Source organism: Oncorhynchus tshawytscha, linkage group LG29, assembly GCF_018296145.1.
Source record: "Oncorhynchus tshawytscha isolate Ot180627B linkage group LG29, Otsh_v2.0, whole genome shotgun sequence".
NCBI classification, from domain to species: Eukaryota; Metazoa; Chordata; class Actinopteri; order Salmoniformes; family Salmonidae; genus Oncorhynchus; species Oncorhynchus tshawytscha.
The window spans coordinates 22501993-22521584 of NC_056457.1; the positions used below are offsets into that span (position 1 = coordinate 22501993).

Genomic DNA, 19592 nt, shown 5'->3' on the forward strand with positions numbered 1-19592 from the left:
ATATTCTTGTTCATTGTATAGACTGATTGCATTTTTGATTTGCAAAGTTCAATTAATACATTCAATTTAAAAAGCTATTATGCTCTGAGCCTCAAGAGAACGACCTATTAGCTTTAGGTGCAGTCTGGGGCCCCAAGTAGCAGACACAGCCGTTTCAGAATGACTGCAGAGGAAGATGTCTGATAGTTGGACAAATATTGGGGTTGCTAGAATTCCTGTAATTCTTTCAATGAAAATAAATAGAGTAACACCTTCGAGAGCCAGCTGTTGAGACAAGTAAACTGCTCTTTTGTTACATTTGATTGTCTCCCACACACACTCTTGGTCCAGAGTGAGACCCCCTGCTGATGAAATAGCATTCCCCCCTTAAGACTGAACACTGTCTGGTTAGACAGGCTACCACTGCAGTTGGGCACCTACACATCAAAGTCCTCAGAGCAGCCGCACCCATAGCATCAACCTCGCTAGACACAGGACACGTCCACATCTGCCAGATCGATAAGAACTCCAAAATGTATTTCATCCCTCTTTCTTTATTGGTGGGAAATATTTACTCTCACTGCTTGGAAAATTGAGAAAGTGGCTGCCTTACTGTGTGTTACACAATGGGGCTTTATTTAACTCCTTGTACACATCTCTGCTGGTAGGCGATGGGAAGGATGTGCTGCTCTTATCTACTGATTGGGCTTTTAGCCTGTGGAAATTTGCTCTGTATACAGTATACAGCTGTTTTGGTTGACCTGTGACCCGCATCCTGCTTCTGTTGCGCGACGCGCAATAAAACACAATAGCCCCACAGCTGGTCGCGAGGGTTTCTGACGTACTGCTGCTGTTCTCAAGTAGGTTCACCCCTAATGGGCTAGCTCCCACAACAGCAATCCCACAACAAGCCCAATACAGGCAGGCCACAACAAGCCAACACCAGCCCTGCACAGGCTACACCACGCCAACCCAAGCACAGGCTACCCCACACCAAGCCCAGCACAGGCTAGCCCACACCAAGCCAAGCACCGGCTACCCCACACCAAGCCCAGCACAGGCTACTCTACACCAAGCCCAGCACAGGCTACCCCACACCAAGCCCAGCACAGGTTACCCCACACCAAGCCAAGCACAGGCTACCCCACTCCAAGCCAAGCACAGGCTAGCCCACACCAAGCCCAGCTACTTTATAATGTAGAGGCGGTGCCCATTAGAATATTTGGGGCATGGTTTGCAAATATCCATGTTCTTAAGTAAAAAAAAAAAAAAAATAGCCGACGCCATTAATGTTTTGTACACTCAGTGTATATTGACTGACCCCCTAATCTCAAACAAGGCAGTATAGCATCTGCATTGTTTTCCGTGAGCTCAACCAAACTTTCTAACAGTGGAAAATGGAATTAGAATTACAGACAAAAGATAAAACGCTGTCAGCCTGCCCAAGCAGATTCATCTCTTTGTTGAGTTGCAGATTGTGCCATCAAGCACAACGTTGTTAAACTGTCCCATCTCGTTTAGGATTTTCCGTTCCTTCCTGATCGAGAATATCTGCATAAATGTTCGATATCAGACTCGGCAGGGGTGATTGTGACTGCCCAAAGTAAGCCCTCTAATAGGCAGAGTTGTATTCAAGCACCATTTGAATTCAGTGGGAATGTGGTATCAGTGTTTAACAGTCTCAAGTAAGGGAGGATCAGAGAATTGTGTCCCCCTTTCATCTCTTGGAGAGTAGAGAAAATCATTCCTGGGATATCTGTAAATTCTGTCTCAGACTGCAACACAAGCTCTCGTTTCTCTTTGTTGGCATGGTTGGGTATGTTCATTTCATAATGGAATCCATTACAGTTACTAGTTACCTGTCTAAAATTGTAATCATCAATACATCAATACACACAGTCAGTACAGATACAGGCATCCTTCCTAATTTAGTTTCCAGAGAGGAAGTAAACCGCTCAGGGATTTCACAATGAGGCCAATCGTGACTTTAAAACAATTATAGAATTGAATGGCTGTGATAGGAGAACATTTAGGATGGATCAATAACAATGTAGTTACTCCACAATACTAACCTAAATGACAGAGTGAAAAGAAGGAAGCCTGTACAGAATAAAAATATAAAAAAATATGCATGCAATATCTTTGCATCGAGGCACTAAAGTAAAACGGCAAAAAATGTGGCATAGAAATTAACTTTATGTACTGAATACAAAGTGTTATGTTTGGGGCAAATCCAGCACAACACATCACTGACTACCACTCTTCATATTTTCAAGCATGGTGGTGTCTGCATCATGTCATGGGTGTGCTTGTCATCGGCAAGGACTTGGGAGTTTTTAAGAAAACGGAGTAGAGTTAAGCACAGGCAAAATAAACCTGGTTCAGTCTGCTTTCCAACAGACACTGGGAGACAAATTCACCTTCAAGCAATAAACTAAAACACAAGGCCAAATATACACTGGAGTTGCTTACCAAGAGGACATTGACCTTCAGATCCAATACAATTAAGTACCTTACTGTGATCGTTTTCAATTAAAATGGTCAAAAAGAAACAAAAATAGTTTCTTAGCGAAGAGAAATTTCTCAAGCAAGAAATTTGCTCAGACTGTCTGGGAGTGGTGTGAGTGGGGAGGGGAAAACAGATAACTAGCTGTTCAGTTATTATACTGTAGATGACCATTGGCTTATAATACCTAATACCTAATTGTAGAACATGTCATGTGTTCCCCGTGCCCACATCGCTGTGTTCAATATTAGGCTACATATACAGCAGTGAAGGCTGCTGAGGGGAGAACGGAACGGAGCAAATGGAATGGCATCAAACTGGAAACCATGTGTTTGATGCATTTGATACCATTCCACTGATTCTGCTCCAGTCGTTACCACAAGACTGTTCTCCCAATTAAAGTGCCACCAACCTCCTGTGATGTGCAGCCAAAACATGAAGTAGCTGGCAGTACATCTGTGTCAGTTTCTTTTCCTCTCTCTCTGTTTTCCTCTATTGAAATTGTTTGTCATGGAGCGATTGGACTAGTTTCTGTGGATGCGGACAGATTTTCAGCATTGTTTTTCGTTTGACAGTGCCGTGTATGCGTATCCTTCTGCCAAGCAGTGATGTGCCCTCCGATGAGTGAATACAATTTTAGGCTGGACTTTCCAGACCCCAACGGTGGTGGATATGTAACTTCACCTTTAGCAGATTAATTAGGATTATTTAGCATTTATGCATTCCTTCAATTGTAATAAATTAGAACTTGTGTTTAATAAAAAGCCCTGTAAGCCTATACATATCTGTTTTTTACATTTCTTTAACAAAGCAAGTCAGTTAAGAACAAATTCAAATTTACAATGACGGCCTCCTCTGGCCAAACCCGGATGACGCTGGGACAATTGTGTGTCGCCCTATGGGACTCCCAATTACGGCTGGATGTGATACAGCCTGGATTCGAACCAGGTACTATAATGACACCTCTTCCACTGAGATGCAGTGCCTTAGACCGCTATGCCACTCAGGAGTCCAAAAGATGTCTATTGCCTTACCTTACCTATGTGTTATAAAGCCAATCCAAGAACTTGTTAGGCTATATTGCAAGGGAAAATGACAAAGTCAAAATATGTTTTTAGATATTTTAGTAAATTCATTGGAAATGAAATACAGAAATATCGAATTTACATACTGTAAGTATTCCCACCCCTGACTCAATACTTTGTAGAAGCAACTTTTCCAGCGATTACAGCTCAGAGTCTTTCTGGGTAAGTCTCTAAGAGCTTTGTACACCTTGATTGTACAATATTTGCCATTATTCTTTCCAAAATTCTTCAAGCTCTGTCAAATTGGTTGTTGATCATTTCTCGACAACCATTTTCAGGTCTTGCCATAGATTTTCAAGTAGATATAAGTCAAAACGGTAACAAGGCCACTCAGGAACATTCACTCTCTTCCTTTTAAGCAACTCCAGTGTAGATTTGTCCTTGTGTTTTAGGTTATTGTCCTGCTGAAAGGTGAATTCATCTTCCAGTGTCTGGTGGAAGCAGACTGAACCAGGTTTTCCTCTAGGCTTTTGCCTGTGCTTAGTTCCATTCTGTTTATTTTTTATCCTGAAAAATTCCCTGGCCCTTAACTATTACAAGCTTACCCATAACACGATGCAGCCCCCACTATGCTTGAACATATTGAGAGTGGTAATCAGTAAACTGTTGTATTGGATTTGCCCCCAACAAAACACTTTGTATTCAGGACAAAAAGAGCATTGCTTTGTCACATTTTTACTTTAGTGCTTTGTTGCAAACAGGATGCATATTTTGGAATATTTCTATTCTGTACAGGCTTCCTTCTTTTCACTCTATCATTTAGGTTAGTATTGTGGAGTAACTACAATGTTGTTGATCCAACTTATTATCTAACTTGTTCAGCACATTTTACTCCTTAGCTTTTTTAGGCATGCCATCACAAAGAAGTTTCTGCTTTTCATTGTTAATTGATTTGTAAAATATTCTAAAAACAAAATTCCACTTTGACATTATGGGGTATTGTGTGTAGGCCAGTGACAAAACATCTAAATCTACATTTTAAATTCAGGCTGTGAACAACAAAATGTGGAAAAGGGGGCTTGTATGGCTAAAATGCCAGGCTGAATTTTTGTCCCAGTCCGCCTCAGTCTGACTATTTTGCACGCAAACTCACTGTACAAGAAAATGTCATTGCAACAAACTTTGTACAGAGTTGTTGGTAATGTCTTATCAGCAATTTTAAAGACTTCCCCTGTCAAAATATACAAACAAAGAAGCCCTCGAATGATAGAAAACGACACTATGGCAGCTTGGTGAAGTATTGACACTGTTTAATGTATGTGCCTGTCTGGTGGAGACTTGAGTGATGCTCTCGCTTGGCTGTCCAAGAGTGGCCAGACAGCTCGTTCTTTCTTAGAGGATACAGAATGGCGTCTGGGCCACGGTGTGAGCCTAGCGTGACATGTTGTGGGGATATGGGTGACAGATGACTGCGGTGGTTGCCACTGACTGCAATACCATTGGGGATAGTGTTTTTCTCCACCTCAGTGTCCAAGAAGATGGATAGGAAGAGGGATCTGGCCAGAAGCAGACTTGGTACCAAACAGAAGTACAGTATGTTAATATGCATGTGTGACATTGCCTACTACAATGTTTTTTATATTCTTATCATATTATCTCGATGTTGACGTGTCAAGGTCAAGATGTGACATCATCCCAATACAGATTTCACTTTGACAAAATATGTTGCTTCATCAGCACATGAATGTTTAATTAACAGAAACAACATTTCCATTCAACTCCCAGCTATAATTATCAGGAATCAAGGTAAGACCCAAGTGCAGACTGTGTGAAGTAACAATGTTTAATGTAACAACCGGGGCAGGCAAACGACAGGTCAAGGCAGGCAGGGGTTAATAATCCAGAGTAGAGGCCAAGGTACAGGATGGCAGGCAGGCCCAGGGTCAGGGACAGGCAGAGTAGTCAGGCAGGTACAGGGTCAGGACAGGGTCAAAAACCAGGAGGACGAGAAACTGGAAAAAGCAGGAGCTGAGACACAAACCGCTGGTAGGCTTGAACAAACAAGACAAACTGGCAACAGACCGACAGAAAACACAGGTATAAATACCGAGAGGATAAGTGGGGAAGGTGAGCGACACCTGGAGGGGGTGAAGACAAGCACAAGGACAGGTGAAACAGATTAGGGCGTGACAATAATGTAACTACGAGTAAACGTTGTTCACACAGGTTATGTGCTCATGATATTGGTCAATAATGTATACAGATGTTAAATGGGTGTGTTCCTGATTAAAATGTTATAATTGTATTATAATATATGCACAACATAAAATATTGTGCATGATAAATAAATCAAAATTAAACAATCCATACTAGCCAGGGGTGAGTTTCCATAAAGATCACACACACACGCACACACACACACACACACACACACACAAATTAAAACTCTATTAGAGAAACTGAAAATAATTGACCATTTCTATCTAGTCCAAACCAAAAGGATTATACAGCACATATGACCAGAACATTTTGTCTCCTGGAAACACATTTGTATTCATGATTTCCTAAGCATTCTTGGCTGAGGAGCTTTACATTTCATTTTAAAACATTTTGTCTGGTTTTTGAATATACACCAAGTGTTTGAAGCAATATTCTATTACATCGAAGCATTGGCGAGCTAGCTATCTGCTATTCCACCGACAGCATGACTGTAAGAACACACTTTGATCCAAATGAACAAATGTGAATATATATGATTCAGTGTTAGTTTTTTTAAAAGTGAAATTACATTGAGCACATATCTATAGGGATTACATGCAAGGGGTATTATGTATGGGTGGAAGAGCAGATAGTACCTCCTGTATATAGCCCCGCTTTTGTTATTTACTGCTGCTCTTTAATTATTTGTTATTCTTATCTCTTACATTTTGGGGGGATTTTCTTGAAACTGCATTGTTGGTTAAGGGCTTGTAAGTAAGCATTTCACTGTAAGGTCTAGCTATACCTGTTGTATTTGGAGCATGTGACAAATAAAATGTGATTTGACTTATTACATTTAATTAATGTGTTATCTTCGCACACAAAGATGGAATCGTTCCATTTCCATTTCTGAAGGGGGGTGAGGATATACTATGAATCTTTAAACCTATTTCTAAGAAACAAATACATTTTTCTCTGGATTGCTTTTTCCTCTACTTGAACCCGGTTTTCCACTCAACGATGATAAAGTGGCCAATGAAGTTGCTGTCAGAGATGAGGGAAACCAGTGATTACCATTGACAAGTGAACACAAATCAAATCGTGGCCCTTCCACATACAACTGCAGGAGAGATGAATTCCTCCTGTAGGCAACTGGGACTGCACAACAGCCTTCCCTTACACAGAACAACAGATTTACAACATAACCCCAGAGAGAACGTCTGAAATGGCTGTTGTGATAAAGGCGGCATCAATCACGATTACTGGAGAATAGATGCAGGGATACCACGGGTGCTGTGTGCCAGTTATCAGGGTAATGGTGGACGCTCCGATAAATGTATAAAGCTGCCAGTATAGTAGATCTCCATGTCCAGGCATAGTGATTTTAGAAGACGCACTGCGTCAGTCAAAGAGGTCCATTGTTGTAAATGCCATTTGGACCTGGCACTAATCCTATTACTATTTCCTTTTTCATTGAAAAGAAAAATACATTTTTATGTAATACATATTTATTTCATTGTACTATATTTTTAATTGCATGACCTATGAAATATACTGTTTATATACAGTTGAAGTCTGAAGTTTACATACACCTTTGCCAAATACATTTAAACTCAGTTTTTCACAATTCCTGACAAAAATTCCCTGTCTTAGGTCAGTTAGGATCACCACTTTATTTTAAGAATGTGAAATGTCAGAATAATAGGAGAATAATTTATTTTAGCTTTTATTTCTTTCATCACATTCCCAGTGGGTCAGAAGTTCGCATACACTCAATTTGTATTTGGTAGCATTGACTTTAAATTGTTTAACTTTAGTCAAACGTTTCGGGTGGCCTTCCACAATAAGTTGGGTGAATTTTGCCCATTCCTCCTGACAGAGCTGGTGTAACTGAGTCAGGTATGTAGGCCTCCTTGCTAGCACACGCTTTTCCAGATCTGCCCACAAATTTTCAATAGGATTGAAGTCAGGGCTTTGTGATGGCCACTCCAATACCTTGACTTTGTTGTCGTGAAGCCATTTTTGCCACAACTTTGGAAGGTTGCTTGAGGTCATTGTCCATTTGGAAGACCCATTTGCGACCAAGCTTTAACTTCCTGACTGATGTCTTAACATGTTGCTTCAATATATCCACATAATTTTCCTCCCTCATGATGCCATCTATTTTGTGAAGTGCATCAGTCCCTCCTGCAGCAAAGCACCCCCACAACATGATGCTGCCACCCCCGTGCTTCACGGTTGGGATGTTGGACTTACTCACACCACTCCTCTCAGTATCCCTCCCCCTTCACCCATCTTCCTCTACTTCTTTACTACCTCAGTATATGACAACTTCTGCACTACTCTAACCCTGGTAACCTCAACTTGCCTCTCATCAGACATTTCTGATCCCCAGCCCCATGAGCACCCCTACAATTAGCACATACCGCTTCTTTCCCCAATACTACACATACAGTTGAAGTCAGAAGTTTACATACACCTTAGCCAAATACATTTAAACTCAGTTTCTCACAATTCCTGACACTTAATCATAGTAAACATTCCCTGTCTTGGGTCAGTTAGGATCAGCACTTTATTTTAAGAATGTGAAATGTCAGAATAATAGTAAAAATAATGATTTATTTAAGCTTTTATTTCCTTCATCATATTCCCAGTGGGTCAGAAGTTCACATACACTCAATTACTAGTTGATAGCATTGCCTTTAAATTGTTTCACTTGGGTCAAACAATTTGGGTAGCCTTCCACAAGCTTCCCATAATAAGTTGGGCGAATTTTGGCCCATTCTTCCTGACAGAGCTGGTGTAACTGAGTCAGGTTTGTAGGCCTCCTTGCTCACACACACTTTTTCAGTTCTGCCCACAAATTTTCTATAGGGTTGAGGTTAGGGCTTAGTGATGGCCACTCCAATACCTTGACTTTGTTGTCCTTAAGCCATTTTGCCACAACTTTGGAAGTATGCTTGTGGTCATTGTCCATTTGGGAAGACCCATTTGCGACCAAGCTTTAACTTCCTGACTGATGTCTTGAGATGTTGCTTCAATATATCCACATAATTTTCCCTCTTCATCATGCCATCTATTTTGTGAAGTGCACCAGTCCCTCCAGCAGCAAAGCACTCCCACAACATGATGCTGCCACCCCCGTGCTTCACGGTTGGGATGGTGTTCTTCGTCTTGTAAGCATCCCCCTTTTTCCTCCAAACATAACGATGGTCATTATGTTCAAACAGTTCTATTTTTGTTTCATCAGACCAGAGGACATTTCTCCAAAAAGTATGATCTTTGTCCCCATGTGTAGTTGCAAACCGTAGTCTGGCTTTTTTATGATGGTTTTGGAGCAGTGGCTTCTTTCTTGCTGAGTGGCCTTTCAGGTTATGTTGTTATAGGACTCGTTTTACTGTGGATATAGATACTTTTGTACCTGTTTCCTCCAGCATCTTCACAAGGTCCTCTGCTGTTGTTCTGGGATTGATTTGCACTTTTCTCACCAAAGTACGTTCATCTCTAGGAGACAGAACGCGTCTCCTTCCTGAGCAGTATGACGGCGCGTGGTCCCATGGTGTTTATACTTGTGTACTATTGTTTGCACAGATGAACGTGGTACCTTCAGGCGTTTGGAAATTGCTCCCAAGGATGAACCAAACCTGTGGAGGTCTACAATAGTTTTCTAAGGTCTTGGCTGATTTCTTTTGATTTTCCCATGATGTCAAGCAAATAGGCACTGAGTTTGAAGGTATGCCTTGAAATAAATCCACAGGTATACCTCCAATTGACTAAAATGATTTCAGTTAGCCTATCAGAAGCTTGTAAAGCCATGACATTTTCTGGAATTTTCTAAGCTGTTTAAAGGCACAGTCAACTTAGTGTCTGTAAACTTCTGACCCACTGGAATTGTGATATGCATGAATTATAAGTGAAATAATCTGTCTGTAAACAATTGCTGGAAAAATTACTTGTGTCATGCACAAAGTAGATGTCCTAACCAACTTGTTTGTTAACAAGAAATTTGTGGAGTGGTTGAAAAATGAGTTTTAATGATTCCAACCTAAGTGTATGTAAACTGTACCTTTGTCTCATGCCCTTCTGCACACTTCTCACACCTAGGAACCTCCCTCCTCCACACAGATGCCACATGCCTATAAGCTTGACACCTGTAACAACAAAATGTATTCAGTACAAAAGCTTGTACTTTTCACCTTTATTTAACTAGGCAAGTCAGTTAAGAACAAACTCTTATTTTCAATGACGGCCTAGGAACACTGGGTTAACTGTCTTGTTCATGGGCAGAATGACAGATGTTTACCTTGTCAGCTCGGGGATTCAATCTTGCAACCTTTTGGTTACTAGTCCAACGCTCTAACCACTAGGCTACCTGCCGCCCCTTGACAACTTGATAACTGATATATCCTAACATCACTTTGTCGGACAAAGACTCAACATCAGAACTCAAAAGAATAGAGAATTACTTTTTTGTTTCTCCACTTGCCACCCTGTCTGTGCCGCAGGGTTGCACCAAACAAGGAGCATCACATTGGTCCTCTTCATTGGTCCACTTTCACATTTACCGCTACCCTAGTAATCACTCCTTTCAATGATACCCTTTTCTTGAGAGCAAAACGTTTCACATCTCTTGTCCCCAGCCGTTTGATGCAGAGCGCCAGTTCCCTCTGACCAACAGAAACAATGATCACAAAACCACTTCGGGTTACCTTCACCGATTTCACAGCACCTAACTCTGTTTCCATCCATTAAAGTACAAATTGTCCGGCCAAAAGGCAAGGGTCCACTTTTTCCAAGAATTTTCACTCCTATTGTCAAAGACTCATCTGTATCCTAGGCCTTGGGGTCCGAGAACTTCACCTCACCTTCCACCTCCGATACTTTACCCTCGTTCACTTCCATTTCTCCTCCTGTCTTAGATCCGGCATACTCTTCTTACACTTTCTACCATTCTTCTTCAACAAACCATCTCCCTTTCTTCCTAAATTCTTTACAAGTTCAAGCTCACCCCCTTCCTCCCTCTCTCTCTTAGACCTCCTCAGCCTCTCTTTTTCCTCCATTCCTCCTCCGTAATCCAAGTATACGTCTCCTTATGATAATACTGCACTTCTCCTGACATATATGTCGTTCTTGCCCTCTCAAGGGAAGTCATTCCCCACTCTCCCCAGCCCTCCTCTCAGTTTAAACTGTCCCACTGAGACATTTCTCAGGAAATCCTCAAGATAGTGCTCGGGTTACTTTTCTTCCTGGATGTAATCCTTGAGTCAAATAAAGCATTTGCATCTTTATGAAAAGGAATATCTAAACTTTATACAATTTGATATTGTTTTAAGTCTTTTTTGATATTCCCAACATAAGCTATGGATTTAATCTTGCATGCATTACTTTGAATTATAGCATTTGACAGGTTAAAATGTTTGCATAATATTGTAGAAGATGGCCTAGATCAGGGATGGGCCACTTTGATGGGGGTGGGGGACACAAAAAAAATCGGAACTCATCATGAGGGGCCACAGTGGCTTGTGGGTCTGTGTACCCACATCCATACCCACACATGCAGTCAGAGCCTTTTGGGGGCCTGAAGCAAAATGTTGTTTTTATTTTATACTAGGCTACTTTTCCTTAGGTATAGGTGGTAATACTTTATAACTTTCATTTATGGACATGCATAGAAATATTAAATCATTCAAAAACATTGCACAATAATTAATAATCCTACATAAAATGAAATGTAATCATCTATAACGCATTTATAAAAGCTTACAATGTCTTATTCTTCAAATCAAATCAAATTGTTGTCGTCACATGCTTCGTAAACAGCAGGTGTGGACTAAGAGTTAAATGCTTACTTAACCACCCTTCCCAACAATGCCGAGAAAGCCATTAGAAAATGTAAATGAGTCATACAATAAAATCGTTATCATATCATTCATATTAAATTGCCAATGTCATGCTTTCTAGCATATGGAATGAGATAGATCGTCCCCTTCCTCTCCCTTCCTCTCTCTCCTCCTTTCTCCCTCCCTTCTTCCCAACCTCCATCTGAAAGGATGCAAGGAAGCGCAGAAGTCATTTTAACAACGAGATGTGCAGGAAAGCACATGTGGAGGTTTGATCATAGGAGCCAGAATTGAGGAGGTGTTGCGGAGTTCGAAGTTTCAAACACGGGCTGACCATTTTGCGTGACGACAGACTCGTGAACCATGAAGGAACTTGCGCGCGCGTGCTTTCAGTGAATTTGGATAATTATGGTTTGCCACAGACATTCATCACCCACCTGAGATATCATTGAATGCTTCTGAATCGTGTGTGTGGGATCTTTATTCACGACGTGATGGATACAAATCCTTTGGCTGTGTTGAAACTTCTACTTGTTGGAATTTTGGGTGAGTATTCTATGGTATTTTATTAGCATATTATGTAGTCTAGGATAGTTTTCTAGAATATTAAAATAAACTATTTCTTAATGATTTAATAGTCTATTTTTTTAGCATGTTGCGTCTGTTTTAAATGGGTTCATATCATCATAAATGAATGAAAAATGCATTAAAATAATTCTCAGATCCTTTTGATTGAAATCTGCTGTCATTGTTCATTCTGTAGCCAATAAGACATTTTAGTTGCATGACCTATCATCTTTAAAAAGGCTGATAATAAATATGAAATAAAAGGGATGTTGATCAATCACTTCATGAATTTCATATAATTTCATCATATATTTGATCAAATATAGTTAATAGCCAACCTAACACCATCTGTCTCTTTACCCTGTTGGCCTATGATAAAATGCCATTAGAATTCATTAAACAATATAAGAAGCTCCATACCAGTATGCTGTTCAAAAAAGATTTCTTTAATGGAAAATTCCACCCCAAAATGTTATTTTGGTATTTGTTTCATTAGTCCATTGTTGATATAGTCCCAAAATGTTTTGCATGTCAGCAATCAAGTTTTCAAGATATATAACTTTCATAATGCAGAAATACAGCCGGTATGATCGATTTTGCATCAAAGGAAGTTCCGTTTTACATCATATGATGCTAAATGCATCCTACCGGCTGTATTTCTGCATTTTGAAAGTCATATATCTTGAATTTTTCTTTAACAGATGATGACGATGGATGTCGATTGAAAGGGGCAAATGCAGCCTATACGATTGTCTATAATGACAAGCAATCATTCATATCTTTCAGTTACCACAAATTCATGTTTATATTTGTAACATATGTTACAAAGATAAACTTTGTTGTCCCTGTGATGAGTTTAATTCTTCTTTGGGGAGGATTTTTTCTGGTTCTCTCATCAGGGGGAGACTTGGACAGGAACCCACCTCCATATACCCACTAGCTTATATTCAAAGCTGAGGCCCAAAAATTATGGGTAAGGGATATACTAAAGTCCCGCAAAATAGCCGATGTACAGTGGAAAATGCAAAGGCAGGTTTTGAGGTTTTTACAACCCAAATGGGACCTCTTACATGCATGCATGGTATCCTCAAAAGCTGCATGTATCCAACTGTATGGGGCACAGGGGGACTATGATTTATATGTTGTAAAATGTATTTACAAAATATTATGTCATTACATCAGTGCTGCAGCACAATTAGCATGGCTCCACTGAGGAAGGTCTGTTTACTTGAATTAGCAGATAATAATGGTTAGGCTATAAAGGGGCATCGAAATTCCATAACCAAGGAAAAAGCCTTAGACTCTTCAGTTCTGCAGGTTTTGGCTCCTATATTTGCATGAGCAGTGTCTTTCGCCTTGAGTTGGCACTCAATCAATAGCACTGTTCTGTTAATGGGTCACCGCCTCCGATAATGTAATAGTGCTGATGAGCGAAACCCCCAGTTGGAAGCCAGACCTCTGGCTTGGCTTCCCACGGTCACAGCAAGAGGGCAGAGTTGGAACAGTGTTGTGGCTCAGCCAAGGATAGTGTAGAATGCTCTTTGTGTGTGTGTGTTTGTGTGCGTTTGTGTGTCTGTGTGTGTGTTTGTGTGTCTGTGTGTGTGTGTTTATGCATGTTTGTGTTTGTGTGTCTGTGTGTTTGTCTGTGTGTTTGTGTGTGTTTTTTTTGTGTGTGTGTGTGTGTGTGTGTGTGTGTGTGTGTGTGTGTGTGTGTGTGTGTGTGTGTGTGTGTGTGTGTGTGTGTGTGTGTGTGTGTGTGTGTGTCAGTAGTTTGAATATGTGGGCCAGGAATAAATCCAGGTTTCGTTTGCATGTCTCTGTGTGATGTGGAAGTGGGGTACACTCACTTGGATTGTGTGGATGCGTAGCCTAGTGGTTAGAGTGTTGGACTGGTAACTGGAAGGTTGCGAGTTCAAACCCCTGAGCTGACAAGGTACAAATCTGTCGTTCTGCCCCTGAACAGGCAGTTAACCCACTGTTCCTAGGCTGTCATTGAAAATAAGAATGTGTTCTTAACTGACTTGCCTGGTTAAATAAAATAAAAAAATGTCTGGAAGAGATTACTCTGTGTGAATTGAAACTGAGGTGAACCCTCATTGCCATTTTTCATACCTCAAAATGGGTTTTAAGTACACTGTAAAAACAAATCCTGTTGTTTTTGCAGTAACTTACTGGCAGCAAATTACCTGTAAATTACTGCAAAAAAGGTACAGTATGTTACCATAAATTCCAAATAAATGTTGGTTTAACAGTACATTAATGTAAACTTTACAGTAATGTAAATCAAATCAAATGTTATTTGTCACATGCGCTGAAAATAACTTGTATAGACTTTACTGTGAAATGCTTACTTACGAGTATGTGGAGTGTATATATAGACTAGTGAGTGTGCGTAGGGTCAGTGCAAGATAAGAGTCAGTGCAGATAGTTTTGGTACCATTAATTGACTATTTACCAGTCTGGCTATTTAGCAGTGTTATGGCTTGGGGGTAGATGGCATGTACTGTTAAATCAAAGTTTATTTGGAATTTACGGTAACATACTGTATGTATTTTTACAGTAACTTACAGGTAACTGGCTGCCAGTAAGTTACAGTAAAAACAACAGGACGTTTTTTTAACAGTGTACTGAAATGGAGTGCTGTGCTGTGTAAGTTTTCTGTGCCTGATTTCAAACTCTAAATGGGGTGGCCATACCTGTGTCCTCTGTCTCACTCACTCGCACACACACGTGCACACGCACACACACGCACACACTTTCTTCTCTTTTTCTCCCTTCCTATCACTCTTATACACAGCAGGTCACAGAGCCACTTTGGCAATGGGCTGCCCTCCTGCATGGCAAAGGTCATTGGCACTAAGACAGATTTTCTAAATGAGCATGGCTTACAAAAATGGTGACTTTCCATGAATTAACTCTTGCGCTGTGACTTACTAAGGCTGACACAGATTCCGCCTAGTCTTGGACTAAGAAGACATTTCGGAAGATTGAACTTGTTTTTTAAAGTCTAGGTCTAGGCTTAATCTGTGTCTGGAAATGAATGTTAGAGATAAGATTCAGTGGTGTAAAGTACTTTTAAGTACAAATAATTTAAAGTACTACTTTTTTTATTTTTTACTATGAAAATTTTTGACAACTTTTACTTCACTACATTCCTAAGTAAAATAATGTTATTTTTACTCCATACATTTCCCTGGTACCCAAAAGTACTTGTTACATTTTGAATGCTTAGCAGGACAGGAAAATGGTCGCTATCACTCACCTATCAAGAGAACATATCTGGTCATCGCTACTGCCTCTGATCTGGCGTACTCGCTAAACACACGTCTGAGTGTTGGCTATCCGTATAAAAAAAGTCTTAAAAATGCTGCCGTCTGGTTTGCTTAATGTGAGACATTTGAAATGATTTATACTTTTACTTTTACTTTTTACTTTTACAGTTGTACGGGGAGACAGATATCGATGCTGGTTCTCATGGAAACCATAGCCTTGCCAGCTCAACTGTTTGAAATCTCCCTAAATGACTTTTTTTTAAACTTCCGGGTCCCTTGTACGTCAATACTTCTGCTGGATTTAAAGCATTGTCATTGTATTGTGTCGCCATGCAACTGCTAGAATGCCAATGGTATTTTATTTTTTTCTTATTATTTAACTAAGTTCATGTGCTAATAGACTACCTTGCAATACCAGTGTTGTTTAAAAATATATATCTGCCAGACATATTATGTGTGGTATTTGGAGAGAACTGAAGGCAGAAGGAGGCTGGAGGATATTCTTTCATTTTTCATGAATGGAATAGTTGACTTGAAGCAGTGACTTTCAACTAAATGCCTCAGTGACTTTTCCCCACTCTATTGTCTGTTTGGTTTTCTCTCCCTCATATTGGAATGAGTTTAAATTTCAAGGGCTTTTATTGAGTGTCTCACAGGCCTCCGATCCAGCCAATTCACCACGTTGTAATTTTAAGATTTTTTTTATCTGTAACCAACATTGGTAATATTGACTGATCATGGTGATTTTGTCACACACCCATTGTATTTTCAGTTAACAAAAGGAAAGCGTTCCCATTTGGTTGTGAGATGACTTTATCTAATCCTGTCTGAATATTATTGGAATGGTGTCAGGTATGATGTTCCAGAAACATCCTCAGCACGTTCAAGCAACATCTCCATGGCTTTTTGAGAATAATTGTCGCTGCAATGTTTTTTCAAATGGGACATTCTCAGAACAATTCCATCCTAGACAATTAGATGTTAGAGGAAAATTATCATTATGTGAACCCAAACATGTTTTTAAGCTAAAATAGAGAAAATATACCTCAGATATTTGGTCAGGTATCTGTGTTTACATGTGTCCCATTGTCTACACCTCCTACAATAACTTTCCTCTCCAAACAGGAATGGGTTAATGCTATAGCCTCTTTGGAATGTCCCTCCTTGCTTGGAGTGACCATCCCTCACAAGATTTTAATTCAGGCTTTCTCTTTCCCCCGGCTATGTAGTGTTTATTTCGGTCCCTTTTCAACATGGCCATTCATGACAACCCCTTCCTGCTTTTGTTTGCGAAGTCCAGATAGCCTCTCTCTGTCTTCAACATCCGTGTCAATCCTCAGTCGCCTTTTCCGCTCCACTTTCTCATCCAATCCCCATGGCCCGGTATCACAATCCCACTTTGAACCTTACCCTATGACTTTGGATTGAGGTTGTGGTTGCCAATCCACAACATCCACGTAATCTTGAGCCTTTGTCCCCTGGTCCACTTAGTGGTTCATTCCCTCAGTCAAAGCAGAAGTCGTGCACAAGGTACAGATGTAGGGTCCTAATTTGAACCAGTTTGCTACAGCAGGAATATAATCTTGCAGCAACAGTAAATGGTCATTATTATTTGGATTATAATTAACTGACATTAACTGACAAGGGTTGATACTAGAAAAATCTAGTCAAAGTGGAAATTATAAACTTCATAAGCCTTTATAAACCTCATACATTACAAGTTTTACATTTGCAATGCAGGAACGTTTTCCTGCAACAGGGTGATCAAATTAAGATCCTAAATCTGTAGTCTAATACTTCAGAACCCTTTGGGGCTAAATGGAAGACATGTATTAGCAGTTAGCAATTAAGAATAATTTCATAATGTGTACTTTTGTTCATTATTTAGGCGAATGACTGGGGCATTCTAGGGCATTTTGTGGTGTTAAGTCATTAGATGTTATCACGTCTGCCCAGTTTAATTTGAAGTAAAGTTGATTGAGTTGACTTAGAAGATCACGCCCACCATACTCAGAGGTACATTTTCTATTTGGATTTATGCCTGTCTTCCACCAAGGTGTAGTGGCCTGATTGAAATGTGAATTATGTTGTCCAAGGGATTTGACATGTGTGATAAAAATAATCAAAGGCTTTGATCTAAGCATTCATGATGAAGCCTGTTTAATGTGTATAAGTCATCTAAGAAGATCTTAGAAGACGATCATAACATCGATGTTGGTCATTAATGTTGGAAATGTATGTTTTACTGGTCCTCTTGAATTAGTTATCTACTCTTTTTGCAGCAATAGGTTTTGAACCTATGTAATTAGCGGGCAAAACTGGCTGCAATGATGTCTTAAGACTTCATGGTCAGGTTGTATACTGGTTTTAAAAGGACAACCAAAGTAGGACTTATTTCCTATGACATCTTGATGTCGTTATGAAAAATACATCTTTGCCTTGTCTTAACAGAGACCAGTTTGTTGTAAATCTAGTTATGTGGCAAATAACCAGCACAATTTTAAAATCACAGCAGAGGTAATTTCAACGTTCTCTTGCAAAGCTGAAATGACGGAATCCAGCCCTCCAATTCTCCCAAGTACAAATAAATAAATAAGACAGGTCTGGGAACATTGCTACACTACTCTGGTAGCTTATCATTCTTTTATACCATTACTGCTCTCAACACAAAAGTGTGACAATGAAAAATGTGCATTTAAAGTATGTGACTTTAGACACTATGTGACTTTAGGCATGGAACAGGATTTAAGTCCATTGACTGCTTCTATTGGGCTGTATGGGAGCATAAGTCTAACTTGTGAGTAAATTATGCATAAAAAATGTCAATAGGATATTTGAGTTATGTGTTGGTATAGTATTTGGCTTAGTAAGAATGCAAAGTTGGCCACATAACAGAAGTAAAATGTATTGCAATAGCTATAGTACAGTTTTAAAACATTTAATCTGGATTGATGCCATCTGCTTATTGTAATTTATTTGTTTTTCAACAAATCCCCCCCAATTTTCATCTAATGATTGAGAATGAATTGCAAGAGATATCAACCCTAGTCCACATAGATAGTTTCTCTCTCTATCCCAACATGGCCAGCACTAAATTACAGCCTTTTTAACCTTTAGAGCACAACCTTAGCAGGAAGAGGTGTGTACTTCAATGAGTGACAGACACGCTTCAAATAGATTGTAGAATGACATTGGGGAACCTTGGCCAGTCGAAGTTAGTATCACAACTACATCCTCCCATTGTTGCTGTGACACAGGGTGCATGCTAGTTTCTGCGCCTGTGGTGAGAGTCAATGTATTAAAATCACAGTTAATGACAGCAATTTGGACAATAGCAAATTTGAGAGCAGACTGTTTCAGTTACCTGCACTAATGGCTTCTATATTTTTGATGAAGTCTTCGAGGACCGAAATGTCAATATTATCAACCAAAATGAATCGATAAACGTCCCGGTTTGTTAAACAAGTGACAGTGGTACCTTTATCCTCGCCATTTTTGCTCTGTATTTTTTGCACCCAGACAACCTGTACTCAAATATGATCTCATTTGAAGCGGAGCTCATTCTATGACATCATTTATTCATTGAGGAATTGCAAATTACCTCAGACCATAAGAGTGGTTTGAATGTAAAGTAAGATGCAATGCAATGTATGATAGGAACCATGTACTTGATTAGAACTGCATCATGGACTTGACAAGTCCAACACCCCCCCCTCCTCTCAATCTGTCTCTGTCTCTCACTATATAACACCTCCCCATGCATCCCAGCAGATCATTTGCCTTCATTGATATTTTTGTCTCTGCTGAACTGTTTGTTTCAAGTTAGCAGCCGCAGAGCTCGAGCAACTTCAAAGGACCACCTCAACTTGAAATTAATAGAAACGCCATAGGTCAACATTAGCACTGATGATGTTTAGCATCAACAGAAGCATACAGTGAGTTTAGATTGAGCCGAAGAGCCTTGCTCTCTGCAAAGAGACAGCCATAATGCCAAGGGAACAGAGAGCTCTAGCGTTGTCCTTTTTTGACAGCTGAGGCTATACTTGAGAGGCTGAGTAAGTCTCCTCGCTCCATTTGTGAAGTGGACTCCAGTGCCCCTGCGAAGCATGACGTCTTGACACCTGCAGATAGATGACCTTAAACTGCTATCGAACAGAGTACAGACTGGTTATTTTCTGATTACATTCGGTGTCTGGCCCTGTGT

At 40.0% G+C, this 19592-nt stretch overlaps 1 protein-coding gene across 1 annotated transcript in view; it reads left to right on the top strand.

Annotated features, from left to right (window-relative positions):
- The first annotated feature begins 11740 nt into the window (after positions 1-11740).
- The window catches only part of LOC112227740 (receptor activity-modifying protein 3), a 29917-nt gene continuing 22065 nt past the window's right edge, over positions 11741-19592 (top strand). The window contains exon 1 of the mRNA XM_024392584.2: positions 11741-12095. Within this exon, the coding sequence (XP_024248352.1) occupies positions 12002-12095 (94 nt within the window). The 5' untranslated portion in view covers positions 11741-12001. The remainder of the gene's footprint in view (positions 12096-19592) is intronic.